This window comes from Papio anubis, chromosome 12 (assembly GCF_008728515.1).
Source record: "Papio anubis isolate 15944 chromosome 12, Panubis1.0, whole genome shotgun sequence".
Classification (NCBI taxonomy): Eukaryota; Metazoa; Chordata; class Mammalia; order Primates; family Cercopithecidae; genus Papio; species Papio anubis.
Genome location: NC_044987.1, coordinates 114,101,620 through 114,124,118, shown reverse-complemented (window position 1 = coordinate 114,124,118; position 22,499 = coordinate 114,101,620). Strand labels below are relative to the sequence as shown.

At 51.8% G+C, this 22,499-nt stretch overlaps 1 protein-coding gene across 15 annotated transcripts in view; it reads left to right on the top strand.

Moving 5' to 3' along the window:
* Nucleotides 1–22,499, top strand: part of NRXN2 (neurexin 2) — a 118,106-nt gene that overhangs the window by 16,634 nt on the left and 78,973 nt on the right. For 9 of the 15 annotated variants that reach the window (XM_031652740.1, XM_031652743.1, XM_031652751.1 and 6 more), the window contains 4 exon segments: nt 8,437–8,454; nt 13,590–13,619; nt 16,259–16,330; nt 20,840–21,141. In XM_031652740.1, the coding sequence (XP_031508600.1) occupies nt 8,437–8,454; nt 13,590–13,619; nt 16,259–16,330; nt 20,840–21,141 (422 nt within the window). 15 annotated transcript variants of the gene reach the window in all.

Here is a 22,499-nt window from a genome sequence, read left to right as displayed (position 1 = left end):
GATCAGTAATAGATTTATGAAAGGCATGCTGTTTGCAATTGACCTCGAACACTGATTAATAAACTTGATTGGGAGAGGTCATTTGAAGCAAAGGAGCTGGTATGAGCAAAGGCATGGACGCGGGGAAATGTACATCATATCTGTAGAGGGCACCAAGAAGTATAGGGAGAATAGTAGAACCTGAAGCAGGAGAAGCAGGTTGAGACCAGGTCTTGATGATCTGGCTTAAATTATTTAACTCATATTGAATGCTGACTGGGTACAGTGTACTGGCAAATGGAGCCACAAAAGAATTTTGAGGAGGGAAATGGATAAGATAAGAGCTGTACTTAGGGAGCTGGGAGTGAAGTGCAAAGGGATTATAGAAGACAGAGTTATGTAGTGAAGAAATCAGTTGGGAGATAGGTCACACAAGAGATATTGAGGACCTGAGCCTTGGTTGTCTTGGGGAGTGGCGAGGAAGGGTGGTGGCAGTTGTGGTGGCAGTGATTGAAGGCCATTGCTGAGCCTGAAACTGTAGGATTCTTCCTCTTGGATGTGGAGTGGGAGGAGAGGGGTCAGAGATGATGAAGTTTCAGGTCTGCATGGTTGGAAGTTTGGTGGAGGGGTGAGAGGAAAGGGGAGTGCCAGGAAGGGGAGCAGGCTTGGCACAATAGATCATACTTGTGTTAAGTGGTGGTGCCTCTTGACATTCCAGGTGATTGGGAATGTGAGACCAGAGCTTTGAGTTGAAGCTGGGGCTGCAGATGGAGCTGTGTGTGTGTAGAGATAGTATTTGAAGCTCTGAGATCAGATGAAGTGGCCAAGGAGAAGGTGAGGAAAATTGAGCAGAAGACTTCAGCGGCGCCGACAGCTGGGAGAAGGAGGAAGAGTAGTAGTGGCTGCAGACCCAGCAATTTGAACACAGAGAATTGGATCGGAAGGTTAAGGGAGGAGAGGGGGAGACTCGCAGCTATTGAGCATTTGCTGGGTGTCTTAGATGTTTTATCCCATTTAGTCCTCATGATCACCACATGAGGATAACTTTCTCCATTTTACAGAGGGTCAAAGAGAGGCTCAGAGATGTAAGAGTTGGGATCTGAGCCCTGAGCTGACTCAAGAACCTGTTGCTCCCTACCTATCTCCATGCTACCTCCGGAAAGGAGAGCTGGTCAGTTTGATTACCTGCATTTGGTTTATTGGGGCTATTTGGGGACAAGTTTTTTTTTTTTTTTTTGAGACAGAGTCTCGCTCTGTCGCCCAGGTTAGAGTGCAATGACGTGATCTCGGCTCACTGCCAGCTCCACTTCCTGGGTTCATGTCATTCTCCTGCCTCAGCCTCCTGAGTAACTGGGACTATAGGCGCCCGCCACCACACCCGGCTAATTTTTGTATTTTTAGTAGAGACGGGATTGCACCATGTTAGCCAGGATAGTCTCGATCTCTTGACCTTGTGATCCACCCGCCTTGGCTTCCTAAAGTGCTGGGATTACAGGCGTGAGCCACCGCGCCCAGCCTAGGGACAAGGTTTTATCAGAAACCAGTAACTATCCTAAATTCCTTGGGCCACAGCTTCTTCCTTAAGCCAGTGTGTGCTGAGGGTGTGCCTGTATATATCGGTCAGCTGTCCCAGCACAGAGAAAGGACGATAGAGATAGATCAGGAAAATCTCAGTTTTCCAAGCCCTTGGAGAGGAACCCATCCCAGAGAGCAGGGCATTATGCTATTAAAACACACAGCTAAGCCACATTTAACACATTTCAGATGGAAATCTCTTCACAATGTGTTACACACCTCTCTGCCTCCCTAAGCATAATAGCTGGAACGTGATTTAACTTTTTGCAGATGACTCAGGGTGGTCGTGATTCCCCTCAGGTATTACATCAAACTGTTATGCAGTGGTTCCTTCACTGAGGTTTGTCCCTGCCTGAGATGATGCCTGACTGCTGTATTTCTGAATTCTTACATTAGCTTTTTCTAGTTTTTCCATCTCTACCCTTAGGAGGAGTTGTCAGTTAGCAAGTGACACCTCTCTCTCTCTCTCTCTCTCTCTCTCTCTCTGTGTGTGTGTGTGTGTGTGTGTGTGTGAATGTGGAAATCAGCATTCCTAAGCTAGGAATTGCTGTTAGAATTGTGTGTCACTAACAGTAGGCGGTCTCTGGCTAGGGCCTGAGAGGCCGTATGAGAAAATAACAGTTCTTTTTTTTCATTTTTGTAGAAGTAGCTTTATTAAGGATGCAGCTTTACAGCTCCATGACTCCTTCTATAGAGCAAGGCTACCTTCTAGGCAGTGTGTGTAGAGTAGCCAGAAAATAACAGTTCTTAATTGCCCAGGTGTTAGATGTATGTTTTGGTTGTTTAGAGCCTTTTCTTTTCCCTTTTGTTCTGGTCTTCATCACTGTCCTTGATCACCCATCTGCTGGAATCCTGAGTTCATGTTAGGCAAGACATACCATCTATGACACCACCTCTGTATTCTGCTGGGGGAGTGAAGTCTTGTGTCTGAAAGTTAAGCAAATGAAATCACCTATGTTGGGTTATTCTGTCAGCTCTAACATCCAGTACTTGTGGTCCTGACAGTTTCTGTGGGTAGAAGTGGCTTCAGGTAGAATGGGACAGGCTTCTCTAGAGGGTGGTATAGAAAGCAGCTGCTCTCAGAACCCAGAGACAAGCTAGATGCCTCTATGTAAAGATGGCAAAATAGGTAAGTGCATAGGCTGCCATGGTTTGAACCTAGCTTTGCTACTTGTTAGCCGTGTGAACTTGGGCAGTTAACTTATCCACATTGTTCTTCAACGTCCTACTCTGTAAGAACGTTGTAAGAACTAAGTGAATTAATATATGAAAATCCTTTACAATCCAGGCGCTATTCTGAATCATCAATAAATAGTACTATGGTTATTAGCTGTAGTGGTCAGGGAAGGCTTCAAGGAGGAGGTGGGACTTGGCCAGACCTTGAAGAAGGATGACTGAGTGTGAATTATAGTGGTGGAAAGGAAAGGGCAGGGCTTTCCCACCAGGAGAGTAGACTACATGAGGAATATAGGGGATGTGAATTGAGTGGGTCAGGGCGTGGTGAAGAGACAAAGTTGGTTGTGTTCTATGGTAGATAAAATCAGAACGTTAGATTAGAATCAGTTTCTAGAAGTCTTGACTTCCAGGCTAAGCATGTAGCCCACTGGAAGTTTTCAGACAGGCAGATTTGGGTTCAAATTTTGACTGTCACCAACTAGCAGTGTGACCTTAGCCAAGTTACTCCTACTTTCTGAGTCTTGGTTTCTTCAGCTCTAAAAGGAAGTGATAGTAATATCCATTCACAATGTAGCAGTGGTGGGTAAAGGAACAATGGGCGTAAAGAGCCAGGCACACCCTAAGTGCTCAGTATATGCAAAGTGTTATTTTATGATTCACTCAACAAACGTGAGAATGCCTTTTTTCCTGAGCCAGGAGCCATGTAAGCAGCTGGATATAGAGAGAGGAATGAGGCATTGTCCTCACTTCTGGATATTTCACAGTCAAGTCAGGAAACAGACATGTTAACACAGTTGCAATAGAGACTCAATAAGATAATTAATAATAGAATGTACATTTCTAGAGTTGGCACAAAAGAGGAAGGCTAGCTCTCCTTTGTTTAGAACAGAGACAAACGTATATTGACCTGGATCTTTTTGCTTTTTCTTTTTTTTTTTTCAGAGACCCAGGCTGAAGTACAGTGGTGTGATCGTAGCTCACTGTGACCTCAAACCCCTGGGCTCAAATGATCCTCCAGTTCAACCTCCTGAGTAGCTGGGACTATAGGAGCACACCACCCTGTCTGGATAATTTATTTATTTATTTTTTTGAGGAAAGATTTTCTCCGTCATCCAGGCTGGAGTGCAGTGGTGTCATTATGGCTCACTGCAGCCTCGACCACCCAGGCTCAAGTGATTCTCCCACCTCAGTCTCCCAAGTAGCTGGGAGTACAGACACGAGTCATTACATCCGGCTAATTTTTGCATTTGTTTGTAGAGACGGGTCTCCCTATGTTGCCCAGGCTGGTCTCAAACTCCTGGGCTCAAGTGATCCTCCCACTGTGGCTTCCCAAAGTGCTGGGATTATAGGCACAAACCACTGTAGCTAGCCCTTGACTTGGGTTTTAAAGGAAGAGTAGATTTTCTTAGCCAGCTGTAGGTGAAGAGTATTTCTTTTTTTTTTTTTTTTTTTTTTTTTTTGAGACAGAGTCTCGCTTAGTCGCCCAGGCTGGAGTGCAGTGGCGCGATCTCGGCTCACTGCAAGCTCCGCCTCCCGGGTTCACGCCATTCTCCTGCCTCAGCCTCCCGAGTAGCTGGGACTACAGGCGCCCGCCGCCTCGCCCGGCTAATTTTTTGCATTTTTAGTAGAGACGGGGTTTCACCATGTTAGCCAGGATGGTCTCGATCTCCTGACCTTGTGATCCGCCCGCCTCGGCCTCCCAAAGTGCTGGGATTACAGGCGTGAGCCACCGCGCCCGGCCTGGTGAAGAGTATTTCAAGCACAAGGAATATTATGTGCAGAAACATAGCATATTATAGAAACAGGAAGAAGCTGGGCTGGTTGCAGCCTGGATTGTCGCAGGAAAAGAGGTTAGAGGAAGGCACAGTAAAATTTCGGGTGGGATTTTCTGAGAAGATTCCACTTTAACCTACAGGCACTGAGAAGCTTTGAAAAGTTTTCAGCAGGGTCGTAACATGGTGGGAGTGGACCACTTTGTTATGCTGTGGTGTATGAATTTCAAGGTGAAAAGAGTGGCTGTAAAGGGCGTCATCTCCTAGGCTTATTAATGTTCCAAGGAGAGGGACTGATCAGGGCCTGGCCTCACCAAGGCCGGGCCTGGGCAGTGCCGGTGGAAATGGAGGGATGATAAGGATTTCTAGGAGTTTAGTTTTGTTTTTAGGGTTTTAGAAGGTGGAACCAATAGAATCCGGTGATTGGCCTGACAAAAGGAGCAAGTGCTTTCTGGGTGCCTAACTTGATCAGGGAATTTGGTGGGGTGAGAAGAGGGTTATGAGGCCCACCTTAGACATATTGAGTGTGAGAAGCCTATGAGACACTCAGAGACAGCGGCTCTAAAGGCAGATGGGTACATAGGTCAAGAGCACAGGAGAGAGGTTTGTATCAGAAACACTGAAAGGTTCTCATCACAGCAGTATTTAGTAAGGCATATCTGTTACCTGTGCCAAAAGGGTCAGGCTAGGGATGGGTAGGAGACTGACCAAGAGGAGGCTATTGCAGGAAACCAGGCACAAGGGGTGCGGCCAGAGGCTATGATGACCTAGGATTGCAGTGGAGAAGGGCAAAGGTGATTCTGCGCTCCTGGGTGTGTATTCTTCTCTGCACCAAGGAGATAGATAACACCGAGCTCAGTGTTGCAGTGAGGCTGATGTGTGACATTGCATGTGAGAGTCAGTACGGTGCCCAGCACATGGCTAACTAATGGCATCTCTGGATCCTGTGAGGGCAGTGTGGGGCATGTAGTGGGAGCTCAGGCAGCACTGGTTGAAAGCAGGGGCTTTGCTAAGCACAGAGGAATAAGCACTTGACTGTGGGAGTGGAGGTGTCGAGAATGGCTTCAGTGGTGGAGTTTAGATGTCTTTGTTTTTTTTTTTTTGTTTTTGACACGGAGTCTTGCTCTATCACCCAGGCTGGAGTGCAGTGGCGCGATCTCGGCTCACTGCAAACTCTGCCTCCTGGATTCACGCCATTCTCCTGTCTCAGCCTCCTGAGTAGCTGGGACTACAGGCGCCAGCCACTACGCCCGGCTAATTTTTTGTATTTTTAGTAGAGACAGGGTTTCATCGTGTTAGCTAGGATGGTCTTGATCTCCTGACCTCATGATCCGCCTGCCTCGGCCTCCCAAAGTGCTGGGATTACAGGCGTGAGCCACTGCGCCCGGCCGGAGTTTAGATGTCAGAGAGTTGGCCAAGCAATTACATTGCTGGGTGGACACATGGTGATACAGGACTGGCACTCAGGGAGGAGGCCGGGACTACCCATGCAGGTTTGGGAGTCTCTGAGCACGAAAGTGAGCCATCACTGAGGACAGCGAGGAGAAGTAAGAGGAATATGGAGGGCAGGGGCCAAGCCTGAAGGGGCCTGAGGTGGCAGGGGAGGGGCATAGGTGAATCAGCAGAAAGCAAAGGGCAGCAGAGGAAGAGAGATATGTGAGTTTCTAGGTGCTGTCTCTCCAAAGCCAGAAACAAACCAAGCCTGGTTGTTTCAACTTCCTGAGCATAGCATGACGTACATTTCTGGCAGGTGGAAATACATTTTGAAATACCTGCCATGTTGGATTATCTAGAAATCACTACGCCTCCTTATTTGCACAGGTGCTGGTGAGATAATTGTGCTGACTGACCAGGGTCTTAGCATACTGGGACCAAAGAAATCCTGGCACAACAGTCTTTACGAGAGCCAAAGGTTTTCCTGAGGGCCCCTTTATTAGCCGGCTCCCCCCATAAATGTAATGTGATTCAGTTTACTTAAGAAAACTATTACTGGGCACTGTGGCTCACACCTGTAATCCCAGCACTTTGGGAGGCCAAGGCGGGCCCATCACCTGAGGTCGGGAGTTTGAGACTAGCCTGACCAACATGGAGAAATCCTGTCTTTACTGAAAATACAAAAATTAGCTAGGTGTGGTGGCGCATGCCGGAAGCTGAGGCAGGAGAATCACTTGAACCTGGGAGGCGGAGGTTGCGGTGAGCCAAGATCGCGCCATTGCACTCCAGTCTGGGCAACAAGAGCAGAACTCCATCTCAAAAAAAAAAAAAAAAAAAAAAAAAAAAAGAAAGAAAGAAAGAAAACTATTGGATTGGATACATAGCTTTTAGGTGATGCAGCTGTCCGGTAGAAGCAGCTCTGTGTTGTAAAGGAGTGTGTTTGTAACACATATTGACATGGAAAGACTGTGTGTGTAGGTTTAGGAAATGGAAGATAGAAAGAGAGCTGTGTTCATTGCTGGCTGTGTGTCTTTAGCCACTGGAGTCACTGTGGGGTGGTGGTGTGTGTGTCTAGTGTTATGTAGTAGATTACTGTGCAGGTATTGGTGCTTGCATTCAGCCTGTGTATGTGCGTGGATTATGGGAGTGGTATAAGGTATGACAAATGACTGTGTTTGTTTTCAGAGTATAGCTACCTCTCCGTGAGTAAATGAACACATATCACCAAATGGGGTTGGAGGTAGGAGGAGATAGTGTGTGCATGCGTGAGTGTGTACGGGATAGTTGTGTGTACACAAGTGTGTATCCTGGGGCCTGCACATGCAAGTATGTGTTTCCCCACTGGGTTTGTGTGTTTGTAGATTGTGCTGTTTCCCCCTTCCTGCCTATTGCTTCATCTAAAGGCTCCCAGGAGGTGGGCACATGGCAAATGTTTGGAGCTGGGGGCACCTCCATCCTCTTACAAAGCAGATCAGAGTCCAGCCTGCTTGAGGAGTTATAGCTTAGTTGAAGGAATTATCTCCATCTTCTCTTTGTTCCGTCTTCTCCCTTGACCCATTTGGTGAGCTCCAAGGCCAGGCCCAGGCAGGGCCCTAATAGGTGAGGTCTGCCTGTCCAAAGAATGTGGCATGGTCTAGCTCTGGGCCCAGTGTGGCCTACTGAATTTGGACTCTCTTCCCTCACTGGCATGGCCATCCAGCCTGGGGAGCCTTGGCCTCATCCAGATGTTAAGAAGACATTTGTCCTAGAATCAGAATCAGAGTCAGAAGAGGCCTCAGAAACTATCCAGTTCACCCCTCTCATTTTTGCAGAAGAGGCAGTAGGGACTCAGAGAGGTTAAGTGAATAGGATGAAAGTCACACAGTGCTGTGTGGCAGAATCATGTTTTCTCACTCTGTGTCCTGATGTCTTTTCACCCCCAGGAGGGTCAGGGGCTGTAGGTGGTTGGGTCCTGTGTACAGAGGCTTTATATGTGAATTGTGTGAGATGGTGTGTGTCACTGGATTGCTAAGTGCCTATGTGTGTCAGTGTGTCACTGAGCATGAGTGTGTCTCTAGTAAACCCTGTGAGACAATTAGTGGTGTGAGTGTGTCCCCATGTCTCTGAGATGCAATGGAACGCAGGGGAGGAGACTGTCTGGGGAAACTGGGAAGCCTGACTGCCACTCTTGGCCCTGCCTCAGATTCTCTATGTGACCTTGAGTGGTTACTTCCCTGTCCTGGGCCTCAGTTTCCTGAAATGTTACTTGAGGCTTGGGTGTGATGGGTACTGGCTGACTGTGTGTGAGGTTCTGACTCAGGGAGTAGCTCTGTCTCTGCCTCATCCCCAACATAGCTGTTTCTTGAGATTTGGGCCTTCCATGTTGGGTGACTCATGTCAGGGTCTGGGTGGGCTTGGACTCCACTCTCCCCTTGGAGCCCCTGTCCGTGGTACCTTTGCTAACAGCCCTCCTTTTTCTTCTCTCTCTGCCTCTCCCTTCTCCAAACCTCGCTGGCTGCAGAGGAGCACCCCATGGAAGGTGAGTGAAGCCTCCCGGTCGCTGGGGTAGTGGATCTGTTGCTATGGGGATCCTACAGGAGGCGCTGTCATTGGCTACCCAAGGACTCCCTTTCCTGCCATGTTTAGGGCCTCTCTGGAGAAGGATGGCTGGGGTCCTCCCTTGGCTGCCTTGCCCCACTCTCTTGCATCCCCTCTTCATGGGTTTCACGGGAGCTGCTGACCGGCCTTTCTTCTTTTTTTTTTTTTTTTTTGAGACGGAGTCTCACGCTGTCGCCCAGGCTGGAGTGCAGTGGCGCGATCTCGGCTCACTGCAAGCTCCGCCTCCTGGGTTCACGCCATTCTCCTGCCTCAGCCTCCTGAGTAGCTGGGACTACAGGCGCCCGCCACCGCGCCCGGCTAATTTTTTCTATTTTTAGTAGAGACAGGGTTTCACTGTGGTCTCGATCTCCTGACCTTGTGATCCGCCCGCCTCGGCCTCCCAAAGTGCTGGGATTACAGGCGTGAGCCACCACGCCCTGCACCGGCCTTTCTTCTTAGGGAAGAGATGAGCGGTGAGGGTGGAGGAACGGGGCTGACAGGATTCCGAAGTGCCCAGAAATAATTGGGTAGACAACGTTTAGCCCAGCCCAAGTTAAGAAACTTACAAAGGCAATTTTGCCAGATGCTGGGGCAGGCTGGGGTGGGCTGTTGCCCCAGAAACCTGTGCTTGGGGGAAATCTGCCCTGGAGTCTGGTGCCACTGTGCAGGGCTCAGGGGACTGGAGGGTGGTGGAGTGCACTGGCAGAGTAGGGGGTTGGGGGTGTATAGTTGGGGCAGCTTCTCTGCCCTACTGTGACCAGCACTTGCCACTTGCAGCAGGCCCCTAGCCGCTGCCCTACAGGTTGCTAGGTAGGAGTGGTCTGCTTCTTCCTTCATGCAGGTCAGAGGGCAAGGGTAGGGCTTCTGCCTCTCTCTGAGATCTCTCTGTTCTTTCTCTATCTCCTGTTTTGTTGGCCTCTTCTCCCTGTCCAGTTTCTGTCTTTACCTCCTTTTCTCTACGACTCTGTCCCTGGACCATGTGTCTCTCCTTCCCCAGGCTCTCTCTGGGTTTCTGTCATTCTCTGACTCTTTCTCTAGCAGTTTGGCTTTCCCTGTGTTTCTTTTCCTTCTCTGGGGTGGACTGAGAGCAGGAAGAAGGTAGTCCTGGCTTGAAGGCTGTGTTGAAGATGAGCTCACATAGCCACCATGAAGAAGGCTGCAGAGCAGGCATGAGGTGGCATCCTAGTCCCTTCTCCTGGGAAGGAGGAGTGGGAGGGCAAGGGTGTCCCTGGGGAGGAGCAGAGGAAAGTGCCAAGGATGCAGTAGTCATGGGAAAGAAAGGCAGCAAAGGGCTCTTTGCCTGAGTGTGGGGCTGGAACCCATTTTCCTTGTGATGTCCATGGTCTGACTTGTCTCTCTTGGAAATCTCTTCTCCTTGGGGTCCTCAGGTCCCCTGGGCCCAGCTGGCCGATATGTGTGTGTGTGTGTGTGTGTGTGTGTGTATGTATGTATATGTGTGTATGTATGTCTGCATACACATACATTTATACAGCTCTGCTGGTCTGTGTGTCTCTGTGCACGCCTCAGGATATGTGCTGTGTACATGTAACATGATTTTGTGTCTGAGTGTGTGGGTGTGCTCTGCGCCTCCATTGATGCATATGTGGTGTGGCCCACATTTCTGTATGCCTGTGTAGAGCATCAGCATCTTTGTGTGTCTGCATCTGTGTTTGCATCTCCGTGTGTCAGTGTTTACCTCTGTGTGTATGTCAGAGAGAGAGTCTGCATGTCTGGGTGGACGCAGCCTTCTGAGGGCTGGAGATAAGATTTAGTGCTGATGTGACTTTTACTTGCTCTTGATGTCATGTCTCCTCTGGAACAAAGGGAGAGATGGAGGGAGGAAGAGAGAAAGGGAAAAAATGGTGGAGGAGAGAAAAAAGGAAGGAGCAGAGAGATGGAGGAAGGAGAGGGGGCAAGTGAAGGGGTGGGAAGAGAAAGACTCAAGCCTCAAGCTGTAGGGAGGGGCAGGAATGGGGAACAACTTGGCCAAAAGAAGAAAGGCAGGGGGGCACTTGGGAAGAAGGAGTCTGGCGGGAGTAGGGGAGAGGAAAGGGGCTGATAGACAGGGACAAGAAGGGAAGCTGGGCTTTGGGGACCCATGGGGAAGGAGGCCTGTGGATGCCACCTCACTGTTTCTTTGGGTGGCGTGGTGGTCTGCTGGTTTAGAGGTGGCACTGTAGGTGCCTGCATGTCAGTGGCTGTGCAGGGCTGCGTATTGGTGGCGCTGTGTGTGTGTATGTGTGTGTATACACACCTAGGAGTCTGATGCATCTCTCTGTCACTCTGTGACATGTCTTTGTGCCTGCTTTTGTGTCTCTTAACCTTGTCACCTATCACCATCTTTCTTTTGATGGTGGTCCTCTCTGGGGTTTCAGTAGGAGAGTTAGGGGATGAGACTGAAGGTGGGGAGGTGGGTTTAGCAGGTCGTGGTTCCACGTGGGTGGGCTGGGGGCTTCCTCTGTGGCACTGTGCTCTGGACCCTGCAGCCCTCCTTATATCTCTAAGGAGTCCTCTGTACCTTCACCCTCTTCCCGCTTGACACTTGCCCGAGGCCTAGCTTTCTCCAGGAACCCCAAGATCCTGCTTTGCAGCCCCTGCCGAGCACCTCCTTTTTCCTCCCACCCTCTTGTGGCAGGGCAAAGAGAACCAGAAGTAGCCGGATAAAGTGCCCTAGGAAGGGACCCTTGGCAATGCCATCCATCACTGCCAGTCTCTTCTCCAGTGGTGGGAGGAGGGGCTGATGTCACAGGTGGATGTGGGGAAGTGAATACCCCAGTGGGGCTGGGGGCCAGGAGGAGGGAGCAGAGATTTCAGATTAGCGGGGAGACAGACTTTAGGGAGAAAACCCTGGGGCCAGCTGGGGCTGAGCCAGGGGTAGACAGGAAGGGAACCAGCCTCCCCTTCACCAAGATGGCTGGTGCTGTCACGCCTGAGGGAGCTGAGCAGCTGGTTGCCGTGGTGACAGAGGGAGACTGCCGAATGCTAATGAGGCTGGCGAGGAGCTGGGCAGTGGAAGGGTCTGGGAGAGAGAGATGTGGCTTCCCTCAGCAGCAGTCAGGCCTGTGGGAGACAGAGGGTGGGTTCACAGGGCACCTGGCTCCTGGGCTGGGGGTGGGCAGAGGCCTGGATTCTCAAGGGTGGGAGCCTGAGAGCAAGGCTGCTTCTGACAGGGAATGTCAGATGTGGGTTGAGGGCTCTGGGTCTGGGTCCTGGGTTTAGGGGGTTTGGACGGAGATGCTGGTAGTTCTTGGGGAAAGGGTTGGTGGCAGAGTAGGAGGGTATTCAGAGTAAGGAATGAGGAGACTCGGTTCAAATGCCTGGGTCCTTACCTGTGTCATGGATAAAAACCTACGTCCTCCCAAGAGCTGTTCAGTCCTAAGGCTGCCCTCAGTGGCTGTGGCCTCCTCCTCCAAGTGGCCTCAGACTCAGACGTGGGGAGAAACCAATGCTACCCTAGAGAGATGGGGCAAAGAGGGAAATGTGAACCATCTGGCCATGTCCTTCCTGGCCTCCTCACTGCCTTTCCTCTTGGAACCCAGGCATCCTGGCCCCCAGCTTCGTCTCAGAAATACTCGTAACTCTTTAACCTTGCTACTTCCATCCTGGCCCCAGCTTTCTATCCCTAGGGTTAACATCTCATTGCCACAGCAGTGGGGCTGGTTTCCAAGGGTGACAGTGGCACTGCAGGGCTGTTCCCTTTCCTACCCTCTTGGCCAGACACCACAGGGGAGTGAGTGGGGCTGGGGTTAGGGTTAGGAGGGGGCTCTGAGGTTTGGTGGAGCTGGCTGGACATCTCAGGGAGCCCTGGGGTCTCAGACCAGCTGTGGGGCCTGGTGCTGCCAGCCTCTCTAGGAGAGTGCGTTCCTTGGCTGGTGCCCGTTGGGGACAAGGGTACTGATCCAGTGGGCCAGATTCCTTCCCACTAAGGCTGGGGAGGGATACTTTGGGTTAGGGCTGACAAGGCTGTCTCAAGGGGCCAGTGTAATTCTGGATGGAAATCCTAGCTGATCTTCCTATCAGTCCATTTTCTATTTTCAAAATCCAGCTTTTGGGTCATTTGAGAGAGGTCCTGGCCAGAGAAAGGGGGTCTGTAATTTATGAATGATGTACTTGGACCTTTCAGAGAGCTGGGCCTCCTCCCACAGGGCTTGGCTGTCCTCTTTGGACCTTGCTGTCTGAGAGCTCTGAGCCCAGTCTCTCAGTGTCTCCGTAGATTCTACCTTCTCTTACCTGCTTCCTCACTAATTTTGTCCTCTTGAACCCCAGTTTCCTCTTAGAACCCAGGTGTGCAGGGTCCCTACTATCCCTACAGAGGTTATTGGGAAGGGTAGCTGGGAGGATTAGAACCCAACAGATGTCCTTCCAAACCCCGCTTTAGTGGGGGATCCTTTTAGGCCCGGGTTCTTTATACCCCCCATCTTTCCCCCTTTTCTGTCAGCATCCTAGGGGTAACTGGAATTAGGGGTGCTGGGGGGTTGGAGGCCCCCTTGCCCGCTTAATCCCATGCTAACAGGACACTCTCTCTCTCTCCAGGTGGCTTTGATTTTTGTGTCGTGTTTTATTTTCTCCTCCATCTGAATCGTTTTTCTCGTTGACCGTTTTTTTTTCTCTCCGCCTCCCGGAAGAAAAAAAAAAAGAAAAAAAGAAAAAGGAAAAAGCAACCCTCCCAGCCTAATGCTTCTCCTCCTTTTCCTTTTTTTTTTTCCGGCAAGAAGAAAAAAAGAAACCAAAATCTCCTCTCCCCCTTGCAGCGACTCCCCGCCCCCTCCTTCCTCCGGTTCTGCCTGTACCCTTTTCACCCTCTCTGAAGCCCCTAATCTCTCTTTCTCTCTTCCCCTGTTGTGCCCTCCACCCGCTGTTTCGGCATCGGGCCCCTCTCCTCAGCTCCTGGGCTGGGGCTCCCCCCCGATGTCTGTCACAAGTTAAAAAGGGTTTTTAAATTGTGGCAGCAAAAGCTTTTTTCTCCCTTCTCTCTGGCTGATTTTGATGACTTGTGTTTTCTTTGTTTCTTTCCCCTTTTCTTTCTTTTTTCTTCTTTTTTTTTCTTTCTTTCTTTCTCTCCTTCCCCTTTCCAAGGTCCGGCTCACCTGACGTTAAACAGCGAAGGTATGGTTTGAAGTTTTGGTTTGGTTTGGATTGGATTGGATTGCCCCCAACCTGCGCCTGGATTTTCTGTTCTTCTCCCTGTCCCTCCCCTGTCCCCTTCCCCTCCTCCACCTGTCCTGACACCTTCCTTCCTTTCCTACCCACTTCCTTTGCCATTTCTTAATTTTATTTGGGGGGTGCTGGGGTGGGGGTGGGGGCCTGCCCTTGTCTGTGTGCTCCCCTCTCCTTTGCCCACCCTGAAGCACTCCATCCACCTACATCTCACCTTGGTTTCTGACATCAAGAGATGTTTGAACTCCTGCCGTTGTCTCCAGTCACCATTTTTTTTGCGTTTTCCTGGTAGTATATCTTGCTTTTTTTCTTTCTCATGTTGGTGTTTGATTTCCTTCCACTCATTCTAATCATTCTTTCTTTTCTATGGACCTAAGTAACAAGAGAAAAGCATGGGCTGGAGAAAGAGGGTCTTAGGCAGTCTCATTACCCTCACCCTGCTACTGTGGGAGGCCCCCATCCATGACTAGAAGGGAATGGGAGTAGAGTTGTAGGGTCTCTGCCTTTCCACAGTGTGCACTCCCAACACCCTGCCCACCCGCACGCCTTCACCCTTGTGTCTTTTGAACGTCTCTTTTTTTTTGAGACGTAGTCTCGCTCCGTCACCCAGGCTGGAGTGTAGTGGCGCGATCTCAGCTCACTGCAAGCTCTGCCTCCCAGGTTCACGCCATTCTTCTGCCTCAGCCTCCCAAGTAGCTGGGACTATAGGCGCCCACCGCTATGCCTGGCTAATTTTTTTGTATTTTTAGTAGAGATGGGGTTTCACCGTGTTAGCCAGGATGGTCTCGATCTCCTGACCTCGTGATCCGCCCGTCTCGGCCTCCCAAAGTGCTGGGATTACATTGAACATCTCTTAATCCTATTTGACAGATGATGCCTGAGGACCAGAGAGATGAAATGACTCGTTAGTGATTCCACAGCCCTAATTGGTGGTATGGTTGGGACTAGGCATTTAATTTTAGCACTCCTTTGACTAAGTGCCTACCATCTTTGAGAGCCCTGGTGTTAAGTAAACCTGGAGACAGAACCCAGGAGTCCTGTCTGAGCTCCTCCAGCTCTGGCCTGCTCCAGCCCTCTGCTGTCACAGATTCTCTCTGAGCTCAGGGTTTTGACCTTCCAGACCCTTTGGCACTGTTGGACCTGCCCAGTTCAGCCCTCTGTTGGGGGGTCATCTTACGGAGGAACAGAGTGGGGTCCTTAGCCTGAAGGCAGGACCAAGATTGGGCTACAGGGAGAAACTCGTATAGATATGAAATCTGGGTTGGATTTAGGTCTGGGGAGGTAGAGGCCTTGGAGTCTTGCAGGGATGTGAAATTATGGCAAGAAGTGTGGGGAAAGAGGAAGTCCCAAATGGAGAGTCTGCAGTAGGAGCCCTGGTTGGTTCACTCACATCCTTCTTGCCTCTCAGTGCCTGGTTCTATGGGTGCTGGCTGTGGCTCCCCTTTGTCATAAGGGAAGCCCCTCCCAAAGGATCTCAGAAAGCCCCCCTGGAAAGTTCCACAGCTCAAGTATTATTCTAGTTCAAGTTTGGGGATTTGCAACTGGAGTTAGAGTAAGAGCCCATATAGGGACTTTTCCCCTTCATCACTGAGTTTTCTCATCCTGAAGCCACCCTGGGGATCTGGAAGTAGGGCTGGGTACCTGGAAGCCAGGTGCTGAGTATACAGGTTCACTGGCCGGGGGAGAGGTGGGGTGAAGAGTTCAAGCCGGCCTGGAACCCAGACATGGTAACATGTGCCCACCAGGGCCTTTGGACTGAGGCCCAGGTGCTGCTGATGAGGGGGGTGGTGGGGAGTGAGAAATAACTCCTGAGAAAGGGCTTGCCCACGTCCAGGCTGAGCTCCAGGCAGGATCTCCTTTGACGTGCACAGCCCTTTTGTAGGCACGATGGTGGGATGAAGAACAGACAGGAATTACAGGAAGCCCCTGGAAATCTCTGGGAAGCTCTGGGGTCTAACTGGCAAAGAACTGGACGAGGGTGAGCTTCTGAGCACTCACTGTGTTGAATGAAGCAGGTGTGGATGGCCTCAAGGTGTAGTGAGAGCCTCAAGGACAGGAAAGAACAGAAGAGGAGCTTGGGGTGTAAATCTGGAGAAGTTTCTGGAGGAGAGGGGTGCCTGTGTCAGGCTTTTGAACGAGTTGGGAAGTGTGAGCTTGACCCAGCATAAAGGGTGTGAGCAAAGTTGCAGAGTGGTGGGGAGAATGTGTCTCATGAAGGAGGCTAGGAGAAGGAGCGGGCAGTTGGAAGGGGGAACTGGGGGCCTCCAGTGCTGAGGGCTGGCCTGTTTGCCTGCTGTGGGGAAGGAGGGATCCTGCACTCATGGTGAGGCCTCTGTTCCTCTGCCCAGTCTCCCCGCCCCAGGCAAAGAGTGGAAGTCGGTGATCATGAGTCTGATGGGGTCTGTGAGGTTGATCGTCCTTGGTTTGTCAAGCAGCTCCTTCCTTAGAGGTATTGAAGGCAAGGGAGTCCCCAGAAAAGTCCCTGCAAGCAGCACCTCCACCCTGGAGAGGGCCCTTCATCCCCTCAAGGCTGGGGAGGGACTGGCTCGGTAGCCCCTGTGCCTGACTCCCCAATTCTGCTTCTCCAGTAGGGTCCTTACTGTTCTCCGAGGGGGGGGCCGGGAGAGGAGGAGCCGGCGATGTGCACCAGCCAACAAAAGGTCAGTGATCCCCATGTTCCCTAGAGAGCCTAGCCCTCATCCTGCTGCAGGCTAACTGTGCTTCCTGGGGGGAAGCCAAGTCAATGCAGGCACACCCCCTTGTCCTCTCTGAGGCCTGTGGGAACTGATGGGCCTGCTCCCTGAGTGCCATTCCAAAGGCCCCATTAGCTGCCCTGGTGTGAAGGGCCACACACCTCCATTTCTTTCGCAAAGCCCAGTTGTTCTGATGACCTCTTTGTAGAACACAGGTATCTTTTTTTGTGGCAGTTGTTCAGGCTGATCCCTAGGAAGTGTCTGTTTCTTTGGTAAGGCAACCAGGCAGCAGGGCAACCCCAATTTAACCATCAAATTCTGGAAGCCTGCTAGGTGCCCAGTCCAGAGAGATTCTGGTTGGGAGCTGTGGCCAGCACAGGGCCTTTAAGCCTGCTTGGGGGCTCTAGCTCCTTTTTCTGTACTGAAGCTGCCTCTCTTAAGATAATCTCTTTCCTAAGAAGTTTGTAAGCCACTATAACATAGTCCTCAAGGAACTCCAGTGGGTGCCAAGCACTGGGGCTATGGAGTCCTATTTCCATTCTTTAGTCTGCTCTTCTGTTTGCCTGGATTTCTGCCATCCTTGTCCTCTCTCCAATGACTTGGTGTGTCTCTTTTGTCTGACTCTTAAAAAAGCAGCCAGGCCATCCACACTGGAAGTCTCCTTGAACAACCCAGGCGGACCTGGTCACTTCCGGTGTTTCCTTTGTCCACACTTCCACTAGAAGGCTCATCACACTGTATCATAACTGTCACTTTACCTGTTTGCTTCCCAAACTAGACCAAGCTCCCTGAGGCCGGGGATTGGATATTTTTGTTCCTATGCCCCTGGTCCTTTACACAGCTCTTGGCACATAAGTAGCCGTGTGCTCAGCAAATTTATCTTACATGAGCCGATAGGCTCTGTTCCCAAGGGGCTGATTAATGTTCTAACAAATAACTACAATAAAGTATGGTCCATGCAAAGTATATGAAAAGTGTAGGCTCTTTTGAGAGGAGTTAGTTTATTCATTGAGGCCAGGCATGGTGGCTCATGCCTGTAATCCCAACACTTTGAGAGGCCGAGGTGGGAGGATTGCTTGAGGCCAGGAGTTCAAAACCAGCCTGGCAACATGGTGAGACTCCATCTCAAAAAAAAAAAAAAAAAAAAAAAAAAAAAAGAATCCTTGAGAAAGAGAGGAGACACAGGGAGAGGCAGCACACTGGCAGAAAGTTACCAACAGGCATGAATCGTTTATTTGTGGGATGCTTTACAGTTGAGGAAGCTGGACACTGCCCTTTCTCTTTCTGAGATGCCCACAGCAGCCTGTGCAGTTCTTGATGATCAGCTCCATTTTCCAGAGGGGGAAGCTGGGACTTAGAGCCCAGCTTTGTGACAAGCCAAGGTCACAAAGCTGGTGGTGGAGCCAGCACTAGCGCCCAGGTCTTCTTTCTCACATCACATTTCCTCTCCAGGGAGCAGTACAAGATGTTACTAGGCAATAAGCGCCAAGTGAGCAGAACAGACAGCTGTAGAGCTCGAGAGTAGGGAGGGCGGAGGGGGGCGCTGGAGACCTTCCCAGAGGAGGTCTGGGAACTGGGCCTGGAAAGGAGGCAGCTGCTCTGTCCCTCATGCATGGTACTCAGAAATGCAGGACCACAACAACTAGTCTCTAGCCACATTCATCTTCACTGGGGACACTTGTAGGGCTACAGACTCCCCAACTGTGGGAGATAAACGAGCATCAGCTATTATCCTCCTTCCTGGGTCCGGAGCAATTAGGGGCGGTAACTGTGCAAGCGCTGCTGGGAGTTGTAGTTCCCAGTCGCGCCAGAGCGGCGAGATGGGGGAGAGCGCCCCCTGGTGCTTCAGGGCTTGTTCAGCCCAGATCTGGTTTGTGCTCTGCTGAGCCCCTTGGTCGCCCCCACAGGCTCACCCCAGTAGAATCCCTCCACCAGTACCTTGAAGTCATGCCCCGATCTCCCCTACTCAGGTTCTCTCTCTCTCTCCTCACCATCTTCGGGTTTTCTTTCCACACTTGCTCATCCTTGGTTTTCTTTTTTTTTGCTCATCTCTTTTCTGTCCCTCTTCTCAAAGGCTTTCAGGTTCTCTTTGGCTGCTCCTCAGGCCTCTTGGCGTCCCTGGGCTGACCCAGGTCTCTGGTGGCAAAGAGACTGGAGCCCGTGGAGGCGCAGGTTCCGGAGTAGCTAGCTTTGCCACCTGCCCCAGGAGACTGGAGGCAGAGCTGAGGAGTTGAGGAATGGCCTCGTTTCTCTACTTGGCCTTGGCAGCCACGGTCCAGCCCCAGACCCACCTCTTTCCCTTTTGCTGGCCTCTTTTGTTCTGTCCGAATCACTTTTTCACACGGTTGCCTTATTCTTTTCTTTCTTTCTGTTTGACTCTCTTTAATGATATTTTCTTTGACTGCAGTGAAGGTGAGGGAGTGGGAGGAGTGGCTTCTGGTTGGGACTAGTACATGTGGCAAAACCAAGGTCAAACACATTCCTTTTTCTGGTCCTTGAGCCCCCTGGTTCTCCCAGTGCCTGGGCAGCAGGCTTCGTTGCTATGGAAACAGCAAGGCCCCAGAAAGCCTTGGCTTCTGTTCCCTAGAGGTCCCTGTCCACTTTCATTTCTGGCTCTTTTCCCATCTCCTGTACCTGTCCCCGCAGGGCTTGCTCCTTTATCCAGATAGCCGCGCTCATCCCCTCTTGCTCCCTCACAGTCCTGAGCCTTCTTCATTTCTTGTCTGTCTCTGCGATGGTTCACCTTTCCCCGGCTCTGCCCCACACCTCCCTCCTCCTTGCCATTCTTCCCTGCTTTCCCCTCTTGTCTCTGCTGGGGTCCTCACTTTTGCTTTCTGGCCCTCCCCTCTGGTACCCTAAGTAGACAGAGGAAGGGATTCAGACTGTCCCGATGTTGCCCAGGCCCCCACCAGCCTTGCTGCCCTGTGGCCTCAGGAAACCGGGCCTTGCCAGCTGCAGCGAGTGCTGTGCCAGGCTCAGGGGCAGCAGCTGGTGCCTTGGCATCCGGAGGCAGTGAGGACAGAGGCTGTGGGCAGCCTGCCCAGAGAGAGAGAAGCAGGCTGTGTGTGGAGGGGAGGGGATCTGCAGAATCTGCACTCCGAGACCCCCCCTGCCACCACCCCACTGCCTCAACACATAGCACTGCTGCTGAGCCCTGCCCCCACCAGGGGAAGGCAAGTGCTTCCTGGTGGCCCTGCGTGCACCTTGGCATTGTGCCTGTTCTTGCCTGGGCCTTGGGAGCATCTACTGAGAATTCCCGCATTTGGTTAGCTTGGCCTCTTCATAAAGACTCTCACGGTCAGTGTTGTTTGCCCTGCACCTGTCCTGTGAGGTAGGCAGGGCCAGCTGTGTGCCACTGCTTAATGGCCAGAAGTAGCCACTGGTAGAGCCCAGGTCCTCTGGTTTGTCCTGACTTCATATCCGGTTCTCTTCTCTGTGCTTGCACTCTGGCTTGTGCCGGTGTTGGACGGAAACTTCAACTTCTTGGTACTATGGAGTCATTGTCTTCTCACTTGTTACCAGCTTACAGAATGCTGACAATCCCTCAGGCTCTCCCAGTAGTTTTTGCTTCTGCTTAAAAAGTGCCAGTGGAAGGGCCCTGTGCCAGGTGCCTACGGACACACATGCACATACACAGACATGCGCACACACGAGGCCCAGGCCTGCCCTTGCCCTGTCACTCTCTGGGCACACACAGGTCACATCCAGGCACTCTTTGCTCTCCACCTTGGGCCTGTCTGCACTGTCCTTGGCTTGGAGTAGGGAGCTGGGGGTGGAAATGATAGCTGGGGCGGTGGCCACCCATGTGAGCTCTGCCTGGTGGCCTGTTGCTATCCGGTGCATATCCTTGTCACCTGCATTGCCTTCCTGTGTGTCTTCCTGACCCTTCCCCCATTCCCCCACCTCCCATTCTCCTCATCTACTCCCTGCTGCACAGCAGGCCTATTGGTCCCATCCCATATGGTGAGGCTGAAACTGTCTTCAGGCACTGAGATTGGCCATCGCTGGAGAAGGGGCAGGAAGGGAGGTGGGCTGTGCGTAGGAGGCCCTTGTGGACCCTGCCATATGGGAGGAGCACCCAGGGAAAAGTAAGGCAGAGCCTCTTATTTCCCTTCTATGTCCCTTTGTTAAGGGGAGTGGCCAATGGGAAGGTAGCTGGGGAGGAGACAGTGAGCACCCTCTGCTTTGCCGGATCCTGTGGCAGAGTAATTATCAGCTGTCAGTATGGGAGTCACTTAGCAGCCTCCTGGTTTGGAAATGGACACGGGGGACATTGACTTTTGACAGCAGAGACGGCAGGGTCCCGAGAGGATGGTTGACAGGCCAAGGGAGGGAAAGGGGCCTAAAGCTACAGGTTGGGACCTCTGAGCTCCTGGTGCCCAGGACCAGGGCCTGGGTTGCTGGAGGGGAGAGGGAAGCACTGGCGTACCCTACCCCATTCAGCCTTCTCCCATTTCCCCACACCATGGCATCCAGGCAAGGAGGAGTTTGTGGCGACCTTCAAAGGCAATGAGTTCTTCTGCTACGACCTGTCACACAATCCCATCCAGAGCAGCACTGACGAGATCACGCTGGCCTTCCGCACCCTGCAACGCAACGGCCTGATGCTGCACACAGGCAAGTCGGCTGACTACGTCAACCTGTCCCTCAAGTCTGGGGCTGTCTGGCTGGTCATCAACCTAGGCTCAGGTGCCTTCGAGGCCCTTGTGGAACCCGTCAATGGCAAGTTCAACGACAACGCCTGGCACGACGTCCGGGTCACCCGAAACCTGCGCCAGGTAGGGGGAGTGAGAAGAAGGCCAGGGATTAGCTATATCTGGGGCAGAACAGGGGTTGGGAGAGGGGGCTGCCGGGAGCTTGTGATGGAGGGATCAGGGCTGGGCAGTGAGGTGTGGTTCTGGAGAAGAACAGAGATTGGGGCTGTGAGGGTCCCAACATAAGGCTGCAGTGGCTGGCAGGCTTCAGAGACTAGGGAGCTGAGCTAGGAGGAGGCTCCAGAGTTGCCCCTAGGCAGGAGCCTGAGGGCAGGGGAAGGACTGGGCTCAGATTGTTGGGAGCAGCTGGGCTTTCAAGGATTGGGGCTAAGAAATCAGGTGATTTAGCAGGAGGGCAATTCAGGAGATGGGAGGAGTGAGCCAGTGCCTGAATGGGTGTGCCTGGGTGCCAGGGGGTGGGGAGGGGCTCCTGTGGAGTGGGCAGGCTTTGGCCTGGTGGAGAAGATGAGGGTGTCCCAACACTTGGGCAGCAAAGCATGAAGGCAAGCCTGAGTTATGTGTGGGGGCAGGATGTGTTCTGCCCCCAGCCGAGGATTTTTTAGGGCAGAGGCAGAGATGGAGCCAGTGAGGTGGTGGCGTAGCAGGTGGGTGACAGAGAGCAGGACCAGAGTGGGGGCTTGGCCCCTTATCTCCTTGGGCAGGACATGCCCTTCTTTTCCTTCTCTTTCTTTCAGCCCTTGGGAGGGCTGCCAGGCCCTCCCAGCATCCATGGCTTGCTTTCTGCCTCCTCCGGCTCCTGGGCAAGCCCATACAGGTGCTCAGAGACCTTGCTGCATTGGCTCCTGCAGACAGGAGCTCCTGTTCCCGGATGCTCCCACCAGACAGTTCCTCTTAGCAGTGGTCCTCTTCTCCTTTCCAAAGGCCTCTGGCCAGTCTCTTCCTAGTTATCTTCTCTGAACTTCCTGGTTCTAGCGGTGTGGTGGCTAACTTTCCGTCTCTCCTCCTGTCATCCTCCTTCTCGTCCCCTTCCTCCCACTGAAAGGCTTGTCAGTAGGCTCAGGATCTTGGCTGGCCTCCCACTCTTCTTACTTGTTCTGATTTCATCAATGATGATCTAGTGGGGATACCTCCTCATTAATGCCACTTCTCCTTGCCAGGAGAACGCAGTAGCTAGTCCTGCTGCTTTTCCTCAGACCTGCCACTACCTGTTGCAGCCGGGCTCCTACTAATGTGCCTATTCTTAGTGGCCCCTGCGTTTCAGAGAGTGACATGCTTGGTGGAGTCACTTCTCAATGCAGGGCTCCTCTTCTTGTCAAATCATCCCTTTACCCAATCAGAGGGCTGTCCCGCGTTGTCATTACCGAGTGCACCTGAGTGTGTCATGTGCATTTGTGACAGTTTCAGATGCCACACACATTTTA